The 17,452-nt window shown below is 40.6% G+C and overlaps 1 protein-coding gene across 1 annotated transcript in view; it reads left to right on the forward strand.

The window, feature by feature from the left end:
• The first annotated feature begins 2,397 nt into the window (after positions 1-2,397).
• Positions 2,398-17,452, forward strand: part of MNS1 (meiosis specific nuclear structural 1) — a 28,287-nt gene continuing 13,232 nt past the window's right edge. Inside the window, exons 1-3 of the mRNA XM_080682619.1 lie at positions 2,398-2,515; positions 3,227-3,448; positions 5,410-5,537. Of these exons, the coding sequence (XP_080538745.1) occupies positions 2,513-2,515; positions 3,227-3,448; positions 5,410-5,537 (353 nt within the window). The 5' untranslated portion in view covers positions 2,398-2,512. The remainder of the gene's footprint in view (positions 2,516-3,226; positions 3,449-5,409; positions 5,538-17,452) is intronic.

The raw sequence follows: 17,452 nt of genomic DNA on the forward strand, positions 1-17,452 counted from the left end.
GTTACTAATGGGATTAAATGCACGTGACAGTTGCATCCTGGTTTCAAAATGTTTTACACTGTACACATCCTGTAGTCAAGTTTAATTTTGTGGTAACTAGGTTTATAATAATGAAGGCCCCCCAAAAGACAGAAACATTGACAATGCCCACCCGCCATACATACACAAGTCCTCTTCTAACGTAGGAAAGTAATTTGAATCTAAGATGAGGTATCCAAGCCCATAGGAGTTATCTTTTTTTCAGTCAATCTTTTTTGCATTTCAGTTTGGGAAGTTTCTATTGACAAATCTTCAAGCTCCCTGATTCTTTCCTCAGGGGTATCCAGCCTACTAATAGGCTTATATCAAAGGCAGTCATCATTTGCTAAGTGTTTTTGATTCCTAGAATTTCTTTTGGGTTCTTTCTTAGAGTGTCCATCTCTCTGCTTATATTACCAACCTGGTCTTGCATGCTGTCCACATTTTCCATCAGCACTCTGCAGAAATTAATCATGGTTATTTTAAATTCTTGTTTAATAACCAAGAAATCTGTGTCAAAGCCGAGTGTAGTTCTGATGCTTACTTTGTCTTTCAGACTGTGGTTTTCCTTGCCTTTTAGCAACCTGCCTTTCGCCTCGTAGTCTTCTTGTTGAAAGCTGGACCTGTATAGTAGGTAACAGGAACTGAGGTAAATAAGGCTTTAGTGAGGTGTGATTTTTTATAACATTGCTAGAGGTTGGGCTGCGTTTAATGTTTGCTGTATCTGTAGGTGCCACAGGCTTCAGATTCCTCTAGTGCAGTGGTTTGCCGCTCTGTTGACGAATGAGTTTGCCGACCACTGACCTAGACTCTCGGTTCCAGTAATTACAGGCTGTTGTGTTTTGTTTTTGTCTCCTGCTGTCCGTGGGTTTCCCTCAGAATTTCTCGTTAGCTCGTGTGTGTTTTGCAGCACTCCCAGCTGTACTCCACGGTTACTACACGGGAGCACCGTGGGTGTGGTGGTAAAGCGTGGAAAAGGGAAAGCTTTTACAATTTTATGATTAAATCTCTATTTGTAGGGCTGTGGCCTTCACAGGTGTTTCGTAGCTTCTTTCTGTCCCCTTAGGTGAGACAGGGAGGCTGGAGGCGTGTCCCAGGTGGGATAAGGCTGTGGTAAATAGTTTCCTCTGGAGAGTAGGCCTTTATTACCGAGAAGGTTCTGGACATATTTCACAATGACTCTCCTCCTCCCAGAGGAGATCTTCCTTGGTTTTTCACTGGGATTCCTGGAGGCGAAACCCATGGAAGTGTGAGGCCCTCGTGGTTTCACTGACGCTAATCCACACTTAGCCTTTATCATTCCATCAAAACTGCCACTTAATTGTTACTAGTTTATGGCTCCAGTGGCTTCTGCTCCCGGTAATTAGGTCTTGGAAGTGACTCCTTGATTTTACCTCTCTCCAGATTGCTGGGTGGTGGGCTGCCCTGCGACCTTGGTTCTATAATTAGTCCAGGAAAAAGAATGAATGTTTAGTTTATTCAGCTTTTTCTGGTAGTAAGACGATGACTTCCAAGCTTTTTATATTTTGGCGCTGAAACCGGACGTCTTTTTTTTTTTTGTTATTAATCTTTAAGCAGAGATAGTGCTACACCAGATGGACTTCAAGTTAGACAACACAAACTAAGTCAGGTGCTTGCACCTACTACCTTAATTTTTTTTTTAAGATTTTATATTTGTCTAAAACTGTCATCTCTAAAATCAATATTTGACTAATTTCTCTGACCCATTCTTGTCCTTAAGTTCTTTCATTTAAAATTGACTTTTCATTTAACCTGCTGATGAAATAAGTCAGACCTACCTCCTGTGATCATCTTTATTTTCTCTCATTGGTACCAGAACCATGTATTACATAGCAGAATGATATCCATGTGGTATATACATTTTATTCCCAAAATGTATCAACGGCTTCCTTGTGCGTGCGTGCGTGCGTGTGTGTGTGTGTGTGTGTGTGTGTGTGTGAAGTGGGGGGTGGGGGGTGGGGGCTGAGAAGCCACTCCCAGCGCCTCACAATTTCCCGGCAAGGGCGGCGTGACCCTGCCTCCCACTGCTGAGGACAGAGGCCGTCAGAACCCTGGCGGGCGGGATAGGCACTGAGGGCACAGATGGTCAGTGCGTGGAAAATGACGTGAGCCTCAAGCACGAGAGAGGATTTTGTGCATTTCTATGTGAACAGTTTCCTCAGTTTGGCTCCCTAACCCACCAGAGTTTAGCAGCTGAGGGAAACCTTGAGCTCCCGAACAGATCTCAAAGGGGCTGACTGCCCCGGGACACAGGATCTGAACTTCCCGCCGGCTTCCCTTAGGCCTATAGGAGGAGCCAGCCTCCCAAGAATCTCACAGCGGATTGGGTCTTCCTTGTCCAATGGGAGGCCGCGCCTTGGTCAGGTTGGGGCCGTTACTGGGAAACCACGTAAACACCAGAGAGCACCGCGGGTGTTTGCGTTTGCTGTAGGGGATTGTGGCTCCCTGAAGCCAGGGATTTTCGTCCGCGAAGATGGTGAGCCAGTGGGGCCGGTGGGAGGGTCTCGAAACGACTTGTGTATTTGTTGATTGAGCGGGAGTTTAGAGCTTGCCTGCTTCTAAAAAAGGATTTGAAATGCCTAGCCTGAGAATTAGTGGGAAAGTTGCATTTGCGTTCAGGTGCGCGGTAGCTTCCAGCTTATTTTGCACTTTCGCCACACTATTAGATCTGCCCGGTAAAAATCTTATTTCCCATATAAGTAGCAGTGGGTTGACCCATTAAATCTATTTTAGGGACACCTGACGGGCATGAGAACAGCACTTTATGGCCAAACTGGGGGAGGGGACGAGGTCGAGAGGGGGGAAGGGAAGGATGAGGAGAGGAAGAATTCCCTGCGTAGCAGTCAAGAGCTGGGTGTATAGAGCTCAGCTGCATGTCTTTGAATACTAGTACAGCTATTAACTGAAGGACCTTGTAAAGTTGCTTTTACTTTTGACACCTCATCTATAAAGTGGGGAATAATAGTACCTACTTCTTTGATAGATTTCTAGCTCATTTACACTTTTATTATCTCTCTGAATTTAAGAAGGAAGCCAAAGGCCCCCGCCCCCATTTTTTTTTTTTTATTACTGTTACCTATCTTTGTATCATTTGTTCCTGAGGCTTACATAAATATATTTTTAAAAATTAGATTTTGCAACACCAAAATATGCATGCTTTTATATATTTTTTATTTTTGTATTATAGGCTTCCAAAAGGAGAACTTTGAGCTTCAATGAAAAGCACCAGCAATTAGTAGATAGAAACTACAACAAAATGTTGCACATCAAGGCTCTAAAAAGGATAGAGACTCAAATCAGAGACCAAATTGTGCGGAATGAAAATGATGAACGAGCTGATCGCAAGAGATTCCTCAGGTTATTACAGGATGAACAATTTGAGTTGGATATGGAAGAGGCCATTCAAAAGGTAAATGTTATTATTCATTCTTACATCATTTTTCCCCTTCATTTTCTCCTTGGAAATGGTGAAAGCTAACCACTCATACTGGAATTGAGTAGATAGACAACAGCATCAGACATAGGATGCCTCGATGTAAGCCAGCCCAGTGTATTGGTTCAGAGCTGGGTTTTTGGAGCTAGATGATATGTGTCTTTGAATCCTAGGACTCCTGTATATTACTTGTGGAACCTTGGGTGGGTTGCTTTTAATTTTTATGCCTCATTTATATAATGGGAATAATAATAGTACCTACTTTGTATGATTGTTTTAATGATTGATGAGTTAATACATGCAAAGCCCTTGCGATATAGTGCCTGGAACAAAGTTAGCACTCAGGTGTTTTTTTCTTTTTTTCATAAATATGATATCCATAATTACTAATATCCACAGTTTTGTTCACATAAGTACAATTCTGTTACCTTCCATAACATTATAAAGAAAAACATTTAATACCTTTTGAACTTACTGAGATTAAACATTAAGAGGCAGAAAATGAACACTTACATATTAGGTATGAATTTACTTGTATTTTTAAATACTGCCTTGAAGAATTCGGGTACAATTTATATCTCCTAAAATACAGAGATAATTTTTCAGTGGAAATTTCTAAATGTTTAAAGGGATGAGGGTGGTAGAAAAAGGGAAGCCAATAAGAAAAGAAATGAGTTTTCATAAATGTGAAAAAAGTATCCTGATATTTCAGTGTTTTCTGAGTGCCTGTTTTATGTTCAACATTTTGTAGGACATTATGGGACGTGGCAAAAGCAAGCTTTTGTTTTTTTTTAAATTAAAAGTAGTAACCATCTCTCTAAGTTCCAAATTCCAGAAACTTAGACATGATTTTTTTTTTAACCCTGAGCAAGATCTCTGGGTTTAGCTTTTTTTCTTATTCCTTTTATTCTTATTTTTCTTTAATGATGATCCCAAATATCCTATCAACTATCAGTAGGCATCTTATAAAATATTTTCTTACATAATGCCACTGTCTCACCCAATAGAATTATCAATAACTTCTAGGTATCATTTCATAAGCTCATTTCTGTGATTATGTCAGGAATCTGCTTTTTCAGTTGATTTGTTTTAATCAGGGTCTAAACAAGGTTCATGCAGTATATTTGGCTGTTTGTTAGATCCCTCTTAATCTAAGACAGCGCTTCCATCATCCTTAATTTTTTATTGTTGGTTAATTCTCACTGGAAGATATTTTTTCCATTGGCTTTTTAAGAGAGAGTGGGAGGGAAGAAGGAAGACAGACAGAGACATGACATGTAGCCTCCAGCACACTCTGACCAGGGTGGGGACCAAACCTGCAATCCAGGTACTTGTCTTTGACTTGGAATCAAACTTGTGACCCTTTGGTGTGTGGGCTGATGCTCTAACCAGGGCTCTTTAATTTTTTTAACTTCATGTTTCTCAATTGTTATTAACTAGGCCAGTTGTTGTATACGATATCCCACATTCTGAATTTATCTGTTTACTTCCTCTTTGTTGTCTTTAATTTGTAGTCCTATCGATATATATAAAAGGCTAAGTGACCAGCCAACTGGCCGGTAGCTATGACGTGCACTGACCACCAGGGGGCAGACGCTCAATGCAGAAGCTGCCAAGCGACAGCAACTTTGTAGAGTGTCCTCTCGCACTCCAAGACCCCCTTGGGGGTTGTTTGACTGTTGGTTTTGGCCCGATCCCTACAGGCCAGGCTGACAGACCCCATCTGCCAGAGGGACCCCGCTCACTCCGCATGCGCCCTTCAATCCACGGCACCGCCTCAGGTGCTGTCAGCTGAGGAGGAACCGCGGGAGGTTGGCTCTGAAGGCACTTGCAGTTTTCTGTTATAAACAAGTAAATTCAACCTTCATGAAAAAAATGTGATTCTGGAAGATAAATAACTAAAGTTATGTGCTTTGTTTTGTTTTGTTCTTATTCAGGCAGAAGAAAACAAAAGATTGAGGGAACTCCAGCTTGAACAAGAAGAAAAATTGGCTGTGGAACTGGCAAAACTAAAACACGAAAGTCTGAAGGATGAAAAGATAAGGCAACAAGTAAAAGAAAACAGGTATCTTGGTTTCTATAAATTTCATGCAGTTAGTCTTTCTCTGTAAACTTGTATGTAATACTAAGTACCCGAGAGTGAAATTTACTTCTTTATATCATTGCACTTAGTTAACATTTTGCCTGGAAATACTTACTGCTTTATATCCTATATATATTCATTTGAGAAAAGAAGCTGTATTCCTAGAAGTAAAGTGTTAATATTTAAGGTGGGAAAAAGAAATCAATTCCCTCTAAACATAATTTTTTAAATGACCTATTATAAAAAAAAAAAAGACTCATGGAATCTTATTCTTAAGAGAACTTTGGGTGATACTTCATTTAATTTTAGACTCCTACATAAACTTCTTACAGTATATCTGGAAAGCGGTTGGTCATTTGTGATCAACACCTCTAGTGACTGTGATAGGAACTTTCTTTTTCATTCAGCCCTAACTTTGAACCTTTTCCCCTTGCTGTCTCAAAATTGATTTCCCTGTAACTTTCATGTGCTTATCTCGGTTTTGCTATCTGATGAGGGGAAAATTAGTTTTTCTTGAGGACATCCTTTTATATTTATGAATCCACCATTTTCTTCTGTAAGTTAGGTATCCTTCATTCCTTCAGTTGTTCACTTTCTAGGTTCTCTTCTGTAAATCTAATTTAGATTATTGGTGTTTCTTAACAAAATATTGCTACCACAATTTCTTTCTTGGTATCATTGCACTTTCTCAGGGTCCTGGGTAGTACCCCTAATAGTGGGATTGTTAACCACATTGTTCTAGAACAGTGGTCGGCAAATTCATTAGTCAACAGAGCCAAATATCAACAGTACAACGATTGAAATTTCTTTTGAGAGCCAAATTTTTTAAACTTAAACTTCTTCTAATGCCACTTCTTCAAAATAGACTAGACCAGGCCGCAGTATTTTGTGGAAGAGCCACACTCAAGGGGCCAAAGAGCCGCATGTGGCTCGCGAGCCGCGGTTTGCTGACCACTGTTCTAGAATATGTTTCTTGTCTAAGATGGAGTTGCTTTTTAGGGGTATCCATGTCACCCTTTTGATTAAAACTCAGGGCTAACTAAATGCCCATGTACTTAAATAGTTGAATATATTGGAAATGTACTTTGATAGTTGTTGCGTTTTATCTTAACTGAGAGGGTTTCTGTAGAATATGATAGGACCCATGAATGAGTTTCAGGGGTTTTGAGCCTCATTAAAATTATATGTTTGGCAAATAAATCCATGTATATTTTTATAGGGCCACAACTTTTAAATTCTCTAAGGGGTTATTAATTATTAAAAAATGATTTATAATTACTGCTAATGTCTTCATATTGTTCTAGTCTCCAACTATCTTTTTGGACCTTAATTCTCAAATCATCGTAAGCTATCACTCATGGTTTTCTATTATGTGACATGTCTAATTCACTGATACAAGGTTTAAAGAGAGGAGCTTCCCACTTCTAGCAGTTGTAGACTAGGTGATGCAGATAAATGCTCCCTCTGAGAAGAGACTGTCTGGAGAAAGCATAACAGTGAGATCTGGAGAGGAGGGAAACCAGAATGGTGAGTTGGGAGTTTGTAACCTGCTGATTCCAAAACTATGGGTGAGAGTTATGTGAAGCAGAGCTTAACTAATAAGCAGATGGCCAGGTGTTTGACATCATTCTACAAGTTGTATGCTTCAGATTTGTGTACTTTAGTGTATGTTTTACTTCAATAATAAGAATTCAATTAGATGTTATTTGATTGAAACAGATGAAGAGATAAAGTATTAGCAGGTTAGTGAAAAATATCTAGAATATAAAGCACAGGGAGAAAAACGATAGAAAAATATACTGGAGAACTTCAAAGAGATATGGGATATAGTGAAAAGTTCTAACAGATGTATAATTTTAGTCCTGGTAGGAGACATGAAAGAGGAAGATGTAGAACAATATTTGGAGAGGTACTGGCCAAGGATTTCAAAAAATGATAAAAGACATAAAGCCACAGGTTAAAATGCAATCTATCTATATAAAAACCTATTATGCAAATCCACCGAACAGCAGAACAACCAGTGGAATGACTAGTTGCTATGATGCACACTGACCATCAGGGGACAGATGTTCAACGTAGGAGCTGCCCCCAGCCCGCCGGCCCCGACCAGCGGGGGGTGGGGGGCGGGGCCGGGGAGCGGGCGGTGCCAGGCCAGCCAAGGCAGGGGCGAGCGGGGGCCCCCTGATCACCCCACCAGTCGCCCCACAGATTGGCCCTGATTGCCAGCCAGGCCTAGGGACCCTACCCATGCACAAATTTCGTGCACCAGCCCTGTAGTATATAATGAAAACTACACTCATATTCATCATAGTCAAACTTCTGAAATCCAACAGTAGAGAAAATAATAAAAATAACAAAAGTAGCCACACAAGAAAGATTTCAAAGGAGCAACAATAAAAAGTATGACTGAATTTTTAGCAGCAACAGTAGAAACTAGAAGATAGTGGATTTAAAGAGATGAAAGAAAATAATAGCCCATCTAAAATTCTATACCTTGTGAAAAATTTCTTCTGATTTAAGGCAAAAGTAATTCAGTTGAGCATTCTTTCAAATAGAGTATGCTGCCTCTCAGCAATGCAAAACTGCTAAGAATGTCTTATTTTGTGTATAAGCCATGGTAAAATTTTGACTGACATGCAGAAATAGACCATTTTCCTAATGAGTATGTTCACTTGCAAACTGGCAAGTCTAAGAAAATGTTTGCAGTGGTACTTAAAATGTATCCAAAGTAACCCAAACTACCTATATTGAGATTCAGCTGCTTACATTAAAAAAAAAATTAAATTTTTAAACTCAGGGTAAATTTTTAAAAATGATTGAAATTTATTTAGAAAATAAGTTCAGAAGTCACGAGACTTTTACTTGATTTTGAACACATTTTTTTTATCCAAGAAAATATTTATAAGACAATTTATTTTATCATTGTTTTTAAGTGGAGTTGGGAAACTCAATACCCATTTTTAGAAAGCTTATATTAAGTATAGTACAATTTAATGAATAATTATAATTTTTTTATGTGAAAATATTTTTAAAATCTTTATTGTTCAGATTATACAGATGTTCCTCTTTTTTCCCCCCATAGATCCCCTCCACCTGATTCTCCCCCCCTACCCCATGCCCTTACCCCCCGCCACTGTCCTCATCCATAGGTGTAAGATTTTTGTCCAGTCTCTTCCCGCACCCCTTCCCCCCAAGAATTGTCAGTCCATTCCTTTTCCATGCACCTGATTCTATTATATTCACCAGTTTATTCTGTTCATCAGATTTTTTATTGACTTGATTTTTAGATTCACTTGTTGATAGATATGTATTTGTTGTCACTTTGTTGTTCATAATTTTTATCTTTACCTTTTTCTTCTTTTTCCTCTTCTTAAGGAATACCCTTCAGCATTTCTTATAATCCTGGTTTGGTGGTGATGAACTCCTTTAGCTTTTTCTTGTCTGTGAAGCTCTTTATCTGACCTTCCATTCTAAATGATAGCTTTGCTGGGTAGAGTAATTTTGGTTGTAGATTCTTGCTATTCATCACTTTGAATATTTCTTGCCACTCCCGTCTGGCCTGCATAGTTTCTGTTGAGAAATCAGCTGACAGTCATATGGGTACTCCCTTGTAGGTAACTGTTTTTCTCTTGCTGCTTTCAAGATTCTCTCTTTGTCTTTTGCCCTTGGCATTTTAATTATGATGTGTCTTGGTGTGGTCCTCTTTGGATTCCTCTTGTTTGGGGTTCTGTGCACTTCCTGGACTTGTAAGTCTATTTACTTCACCAGGTGGGGGAAGTTTTCTGTCATTTCTTTTAATAGGTTTTCAATATCTTGCTCTCTCTCTTCTTCTGGCACCCCCATAATTCGGATGTTGGTATGCTTGAAGTTGTTCCAGAGGCTCCTTACACTATCTTCATATTTTTGGATTCTTTTTTTCTTTTTGTTTTTCTGGTTGGGTGTTTTTTGCTTCCTCATGTTTCAAATCTTTAGTTTGATTCTTGGGATCCTCTAGTCTACTGTTGGATTTCTGTATATTATTCTTTATTTCAGACAGTGTATGCTTAATTTCTGACTGGTCCTTTTCCATTTTTTGGCATTCTCATTAAGATCCTTGAAGGTCTCACTAAGTTTCTCAGAGGTCTCACTAAGTTTCTCAGCAGTTTCTAGAAGATTCTTGAATAACCTTATAACTGGTTTTGAACTCTATATCCAGTAGTTTGCTTCCCTCCATTTCTTTCATTTGTGACATGTTTCTTTGTCTCCGCATTTTGGTTGCTTCCCTGTGTTGATGGAGTGGCTTTGTGTGGTAGGTGACCTGTAGGGCCCAGTGGCTCAGCCTCCCCAATCACCTGAGGTGGACACTCTTGGTGCACCCCTTTGTGGGCTGGGTGCACAGTCTTGTTGTAGTTATGCCTTGATAGCTGTTGGTACACTGGGAGGAAGTGACCTCCAGGCCAATTGGCTGTGAGGATCAGCTGTGTCTATAATGGAAGAACTGCTGTGCTGGAGACACCCTTATGGGGCAGGACTTCCTTCAGTGGGGCTTTGGTGCTCACTGAGTCTGCCTCTTGTGTGTGTCAGTTATGTATGTGAGGAGTTGAAATCTGGTGTCGTCTCACACTGACCTCTAGGTACACTGGTTCCTGGATCTCCAAGGAGGTGCAAGTCAGCTACTGTCTGAGGCCACCTAGCAGGAGCTACAGGGAGATCTGCAGATTTCTCCTCTTTGTTTGGGGTTTGGAAGTTTTGGAGCTGTCTGACCCAGCTGCAATTTGTTAGGTTAAGCTGCAAAAGGGCAGGCCATTCATATGCAAAGCCTCTGCACACAGCTTGGGCGGGTTTGTAAATTGGGTGGGGCAGGGTCTCAGGGAATTCCTAGGGCGTGGCAAACAGCGATGGCTGCCAGTCAGCCGTCTCTGCGTCTCCGCATCCCATGCCCCAGCACAGTAAACAATGATTCCTGCGCGCACCTCTGCGAGAAAGCCACCCTCACTTTCCGACCTGATGCCAGACAGTCCAGCTTCTCCCCGAATGAGTCTGGGTCCCCAGAGTTTCACCGGAAACTGGAGTTCAGAGCAGTTGGGAGCTTGTATCTCCCTTCCAATTGGAAAAAACAGTGCACCCAGTTGCCAGCCCGATTCGCGCGCACCTCTGTACCTCTGCTTTTCTGAGCCTCTGCACCTCCTACCCGGTCTCAATGAGCTGCTTTCTTTCCTTCTAGTTGTAGAACTTCTACTCTGCCAGCTTTCCCGTGGTTCTGGGTGATAGTCGTTTTGTCTTTTAGTTGTAGTTTTGGTGTGGTTGTGAGAGGCAGCACGTACAGGTGTATACCTTATGCCGCCATCTTGGTTTTTCCTGAATAATTATAATTAATTACAGAATTATTACTTATATTTAGAATGATTATTAAATTCATTCATTAATTGTATGACATAATTAATTATACAACTTATAATTATCTCATAATTAGCAACAATATATTTATTACATAGAAAACAAATGTGTTTATGAAAGCAAAAGCAATACCTCATACATAATTTGTATTTCACTTCAGTGAAAAACAAGCTCAAAGAAAATATATAGTCTTCCCTTATTAAATGTATAACCTGTTCCTTGCTGATGCCAATACAGTTATATTCCACACTCATCATCAGTATGTTGGTTATTAAAATTAAGTCTGTGATATGAATAAAAAATAATAATTTCAGAAGAATTGATCACAGTAACCCTGCATTGAAGGAAATACTATAAATTCTTCAGGTAGAAGAATGGAGATGAACCCAACATTAATTTCAGAATTTCAGGAAGGTAAATCTAAATGAAATTTGAAAGTGTAAATCACTTGTGTCTTTTAGAATTTAATATATGTAAAGAGTTAGAAGTATAATAAATTATAACAAAATTGAGATAGGAAGTAAATACATGGAGTTAAAGTGGCCAAGAAAATCCTTTTTTTTAAAAAAAAAATTTCACCTTTTAAAAGAAGGAGATGGGGCTTGAGGGGGCTGGGCGAAAAAGGTTAAGGAATTAAGCAAAAAACAAAACAAAAACTCAGACAAAACTATAAAAATTTTTATTTTATTTTTCAATTATAGTTGATATACTAGAGGCCCAGTGCACGAATTCATGCATGGGTGGGGTCCCTCGGCCTGGCCGGTGATCGGGGCAGATTGGGGCCATCTCACCCACTCTGGGGGAAGGGACTGTGGGAGATTGTCTGGCTGCAGGAAGTTGGCTGTGGGAGCACGTTGACCACCCGGCTGGCCAGGGGGAGGGACTGCGGGAGGTTGGCCGGCCGTGGGAAGTTGGCTGTGGGAGCACAGTGACCACCAGGGGGCAGCTCCTGAGTTGGGCATCTGCCCTCTGGTGGCCAGTGCACGTCATAGCGATCAGTTGACTGGTCGTAACGGTCGCTTAGGCTTTTATATATATAGATTATATTAGTTTCACATGTACATCATAGTGATTAGACATTTATATAATTTATGAAGTGATCACCCTGATAAGTTTAGTACTATATCCCTTATGCTGTACTTTATATCCCCGTGACTTTTTATAACTGACAATTTGTACTTCTTAAGCCCTTGACCAGTTTTACCACCCACCCAAACCCTCCCCCTCCATCTGGCAACCAATCAGTTTGTTTTCTGTATCTGACTTTGTTTCTGTTTTGTTTGTTGATTTATTTTGTTTTGTAGATACCACATATAAGTAAAATCATGGTATTTGTCTTTTTCTGACTTATTTCATTTTGTGGCTGAGTAATAGATCATTGTCTCTATGTACCACATGTTCTTTATCCATTCATCTATCGAGGGACAAATAGGTTGCTTCCATAGCTTAACTATTGTAAATAATACTGAAATGAACACAGGGGTGCATACCTCTTTTCAAACCAGTGTTTTAGATTTCTTCAGATAAATACTCATCAGTGGAATTGCTGAGTATTATGGTAGTTCAATTTTTAACTTTTTGAAGAACCTCCATATTTGTTTCCATAGTGGCTGTATTTTTTTAAAGGTTTTTATTGATTTTTTTAGCGAGAGAAACATCAATGTGAGAGAGACAGACACTGATCGGCTGCTTCCTGCATTCCTCCATCAGGGATCAAGCCTGCTACCTGGGCATGTGCCCTGTCCAGGAATCAAACCGACAACACTTTGGTGCCTGGAACAACGCCAAAGCAACTGAGCCACACCAACCAGGGTGGCTGCATCAATTTTTAATTCTGCCAACAGTGCACAGGGTTTCCTTTTTTCTACATCCTCACCAGTGTTGTTTGTTGATTTATTGGTGATAGCCATTCTGACAGGTGTGAGGTGATTGCATTTTGGTTTTAACTTGCATTTTCCTGATGATTAGTGATGTTGAGCACTTTTTTATGTCTGGTGGCCATCTGTATGTCCTCTTTGGAGAAATGTCAATTCAGGTTCTCTGCCCATTTTTAATCAAATTACTTTATATTAAGTTGTATGAGTTACATAATTATTTTGGATTTTAACTGCTTATCAGGTGTATCATTGGAGAAAATCTTCTCCCATTCAGTAGGCTGCCTTTTCATGTTGTTGATGGTTCTCTTTGCTGTGCAAAAACTTTTTAGTTGATGTCCCATTTGTTTATTTTTGTTTGTTTGTTTTCCTTTCCCAGGGAGATATGTCCAAAAAAATATTGCTAAGAGTGATGTCAGAAACTTTACTGCTTATGTTTTCTTCTAAGAGTTTTATGGTTTTGGGTCTTACATTTAAGTCTTTAATCCATTTTGAGTTTATTCTTGTATATGGTGTAAAAAGTTATCGTTTCTTTTTTTTTGCACATATCTGCCCAGTTTTCAGCACTACTTATTGAAGAAACTGTCTTTACCCATTGAATATACTTGCTTCTTAGTCATAGATTAATTCATTACGTAGGTGTGGGTTTATTTCAGGGCTCTCTGTATATTCTGTTCCATTGATCTAGGCATCTGTCTTTATGCTAGTACCATGCTATTTTAATTATTGTAGCCTTGTAGTATAGTCTGATTTCAAGTAGCTTGATACCTCCAATGTTGCTCCTTTCTCAATGTGATTTAGATATTTGGTGTCTTTTGCAGTTCCATATACATTTTGGATTATTTGTTCTAGTTCTATGGAAAATGCCATTGATATTTTGGTGGGGATTGCATTGAATCTGTAGATTGCTTTGGGTAGTATGGACATTTTAATGTTAATTCTTACTATCCATGAGCACAGTATGTCCTTCCATTTATTTGTGTCTTCTTTAATTATTTAGTATCTTATAGTTTCCTGAGCACAGGTATTTTACCTCCTTGGGTAAATTTATTTCTAGGTGGTTCTTTCTTTTTTAAAAATACGTTTTTAATGATTTTAGAAGGGAAGCGGGGGAGAGAGAGAGATAGAAACATAATGAAAGAGAAATATCAATTAGCTGCCTCCTGCATGCTTCTACTGAGGATCGAGCCTGCAACCCGGGCATGTGCCCTGACTGGGAATTGAACCGTGACCTCCTGGTTTATAGGTTGATGCTCAACCACTGAGCCACACCAGCCAGGCCCTCCCAATTCTTAATCACCTCACTGTGTGCTTGGGTCCTGCCCTTTTCCATGTCTCCACCCTTCCTACCAGTCTTGACATGGCTTCTTCTTTATATCCTTAGTTATAGGAATTCTGTTCAGCTAGCCTTCTGGTGGTTCTCAATTATGGTTGTTCTATAATTTAGCTGTAATTTTGATACCATGGGAGAAGGTGAGCACCGTGTTTATCTACTCTGCCATCTTGACTGGCAGACTCCTAAGATGATCTTCAAGATCAGAATTGGGGAATTCTCCAGGATATGAGTACTTATTTTAAAGCTACAATAATTAAGATATTGTGGCATTAGCACAGGATAAACAAATGGATCAATGGAATAGAATGGAGCACCTCTTCTCAACCAGAAAATTTAGGCCATAATGACCTAAGGCATTCATTATATGTAATGAATTAACTCCTATGGATCTAAAATAATGCCAGCTATATGCCATCTTTGAGAAAATTAAAAACACAAATCAGTACATTTTCTGTGAGGCCTAATTCTCTTATGGAATCCCTGCTGAAGAAGGATGGGATAGAAAAATCCAAAAGCAGATCCATGCATGTATGTACACTTACTTTATGAAAAAACTGACACTGGAGAGCATTAAAGACATTTTTATAAAATGGTACTGGATCAATTGTATATCCGCATGGAAGAAAATGAACTTGGTTTCTCCCTCACAACACACACAAGAAGCATTCCCTGAAGAATTGTAGTCTAAAAGTGAATGGTGAAATGACAGAGCATTGAGAGACTAATATAAGAAAACTAGAGGCCTGGTGCATGAAATTTGTGCACTCAGGGGGCCCTCAGCCTGGCCTGCACCCTCTCACAGTCCAGGAGCCCTTGGGGGATGTCTAACTGATGTTGGTTGGACATCCTTAGCGCTGCCACGGAGGTGGGAGAGGCTTCTGCCACTGCCACTGCACTTGCCAGCCGTGAGCCCGGCTTTTGTCTGAGCAGCACTGACCACCAGGGGGCAACTCCTGTGTTGAGTGTCTGCCCCCTGGTGGTCATTGCATGTCATAGCAACCGGTTGTTTTGCCAGTCGGTTGATTTGCATATTAGGGTTTTATTATATAGGATTACATAGGATATCTTTGTGTGGTGAGCCGCATTTCTTAAAACATGACACAAAAGTCATTAACAATGAAGAAAATAATTGGTGAATTAGAATACATCTCTTCATCCAAAGAAACCACTATGAGAATAACCACAGACTGGAAGGAGATAATTACAATGTATATAACCAACAAGAGACTTATATCCATAATATATAAAGAACTTTTAAGCAACAGTAATAAGTAGACAATCCAGTATAAAAAAGGACAAAAATTGAATAAGAACTCCACAGAAGATATATAAATTACAACATATTGAACAGGTCTCAGTTCCATTAGTACTAGGGAAGCATAACTTAAACCCCAGTGATGTATTAGCTACTCACAAGAGTGGTTAAAATGTAAAAGAATGACTAGACTAAAAAGTTACTAAGGATGGGTAGCAGTGAGAGCACTTAGGTACTGTTAATGAGTGTAAATTGTATAAATCATTGGAAAACCAGCATTATCTACTAAATTTGAATATAGTCTACCCTGTAACTTATAAATTTCACTCCTAGGTATACAATGGAAATGTGTGCACTTGTCCTTCAGGTGAAGGTCATTTATTTGTACATTTGCTGTTTGGAATTTGATGCACTTTTTTTTTTTTTTTTGTAGAGGCAATTATGAATTGTGATCGGGTTTGTACACTGGTTCACAGCCAATGTCCAACTAAAAAAACAACCACCTTGCAAGTGTATATCAGCCTCTTAGGAGAGTAAAATACATAGACTAACCTAGAAACGTAATCCTAATTTATAATATTATTTTTATGAAAGAAGAGCAATCTAGTGTTGTATACATTTGCACCTCTAGCAGTAAGGGCAAGAGGACACACCATAACATCAGGAATATCTTTCTTCCCTTACCTCTTTGATTATCTCTTTGTAGGTATGGGGTACTTGTAAGTATTAAGAAGTACATCTAGGTGACATCTAAGAACCCTTCCAACTCAGAATTCTCATATCTATATATATAAAAAGCCAGCGACCGGAACACCGTAATGACCAGACTGACCGGTTGCCATGACGCCCACTGTGGTCAGCGAACCGGCCGATCGAGGCAGGGCAGCCAGCCAACCCCTCCGCTGCCCTTCCCCCTGCCTGGTCCCACCCCAGATCGGCCCCACCCACCCAGATCAGGGCAGGGACAGCCAACCACTTGTGGCACCTCCCCCCATCTGGCTCCACCCCAGATGGGCCCCCACCACCCCGATCAGTCGGCAGCCCCTCCCCCCAGCCAGCTCTGCCCCCAATCAGTTACCCCACTCCGATCACAGATGGGGCCGGCTGGCCAACCACCCATGGACTCTCCCCCAGGCCACTGGTCCCCGATCACCCCACTGCCTACAACCCCAAATATGAGCATTCTGGGCTGGCCCCAACCCCAATCAGCTCCCACCACCCTGATCGGCCAGTGGCCCCTCCCCCCAGCCAGCTCCACCCCGATTGTGTCCCCCCCCCACTAATCGGGTGGGGCTGGCCAGCCAACCTCTCACGGCCCCTCCCCTGGATGCTGACTCCCGATCGGCCCACTCTATTCGGAGGTGGGGCTGGCTGGCCCACAGCCCATCCCCATGGCCAGCTCCACCCCCAACTGGTCCCCCACCCAAATTGGGGGCAGGGCCTGCTGGCCAATTGCTCACGGCCCCTTCCCCCAGCCAGCCCAGCCCTAATTGGCCCCGATCAGGGCAGGCCTACGGCCAACCTCCCACTGTCTCCTCTTCCCAACAGGCCCAGCCCCGATCTGCCCCAATTGGGGCCGGGCCGGCCGGACCTCACCCGTGCATGAATTTGTGCACTGGGCCTCTAGTCCTGTCATATTCAGAATTATGACTGGAACATTAACATAAAAATTTTTGTATGGCATACTGCTTTCACTAAGGTTAAGAAAATGATGCATTCAAAATAATTCAGATTATCTGAGGCCAGTTTCCATTTTTTAACAAATAAGAAAAGCCCAGAGAGGTGAAGCAAACTTTCCAATTGTCACTCCCTTTTCATAATCACTATAAAAAATAATTACTGTTTATAGAATGTTTACTGTGTAACAGGTACTTTTCTAAGCTCTTTGTACACATTAATTTAATTCCCATTACCCCTTTTACTAGTACATAGAGCAAAACCAAGGAACAAAATTTAAATAACTTGCTTAGTTTTAAACCCCTCTACTGTAGTTATTCTTTTAGTATTAGTAGCTGGACAGAAATTTTAACCAATTTTGACAAAGCACCTTCTCTAA

Source organism: Plecotus auritus, assembly GCF_963455305.1.
Source record: "Plecotus auritus genome assembly, chromosome: 1".
NCBI classification, from domain to species: domain Eukaryota; kingdom Metazoa; phylum Chordata; class Mammalia; order Chiroptera; family Vespertilionidae; genus Plecotus; species Plecotus auritus.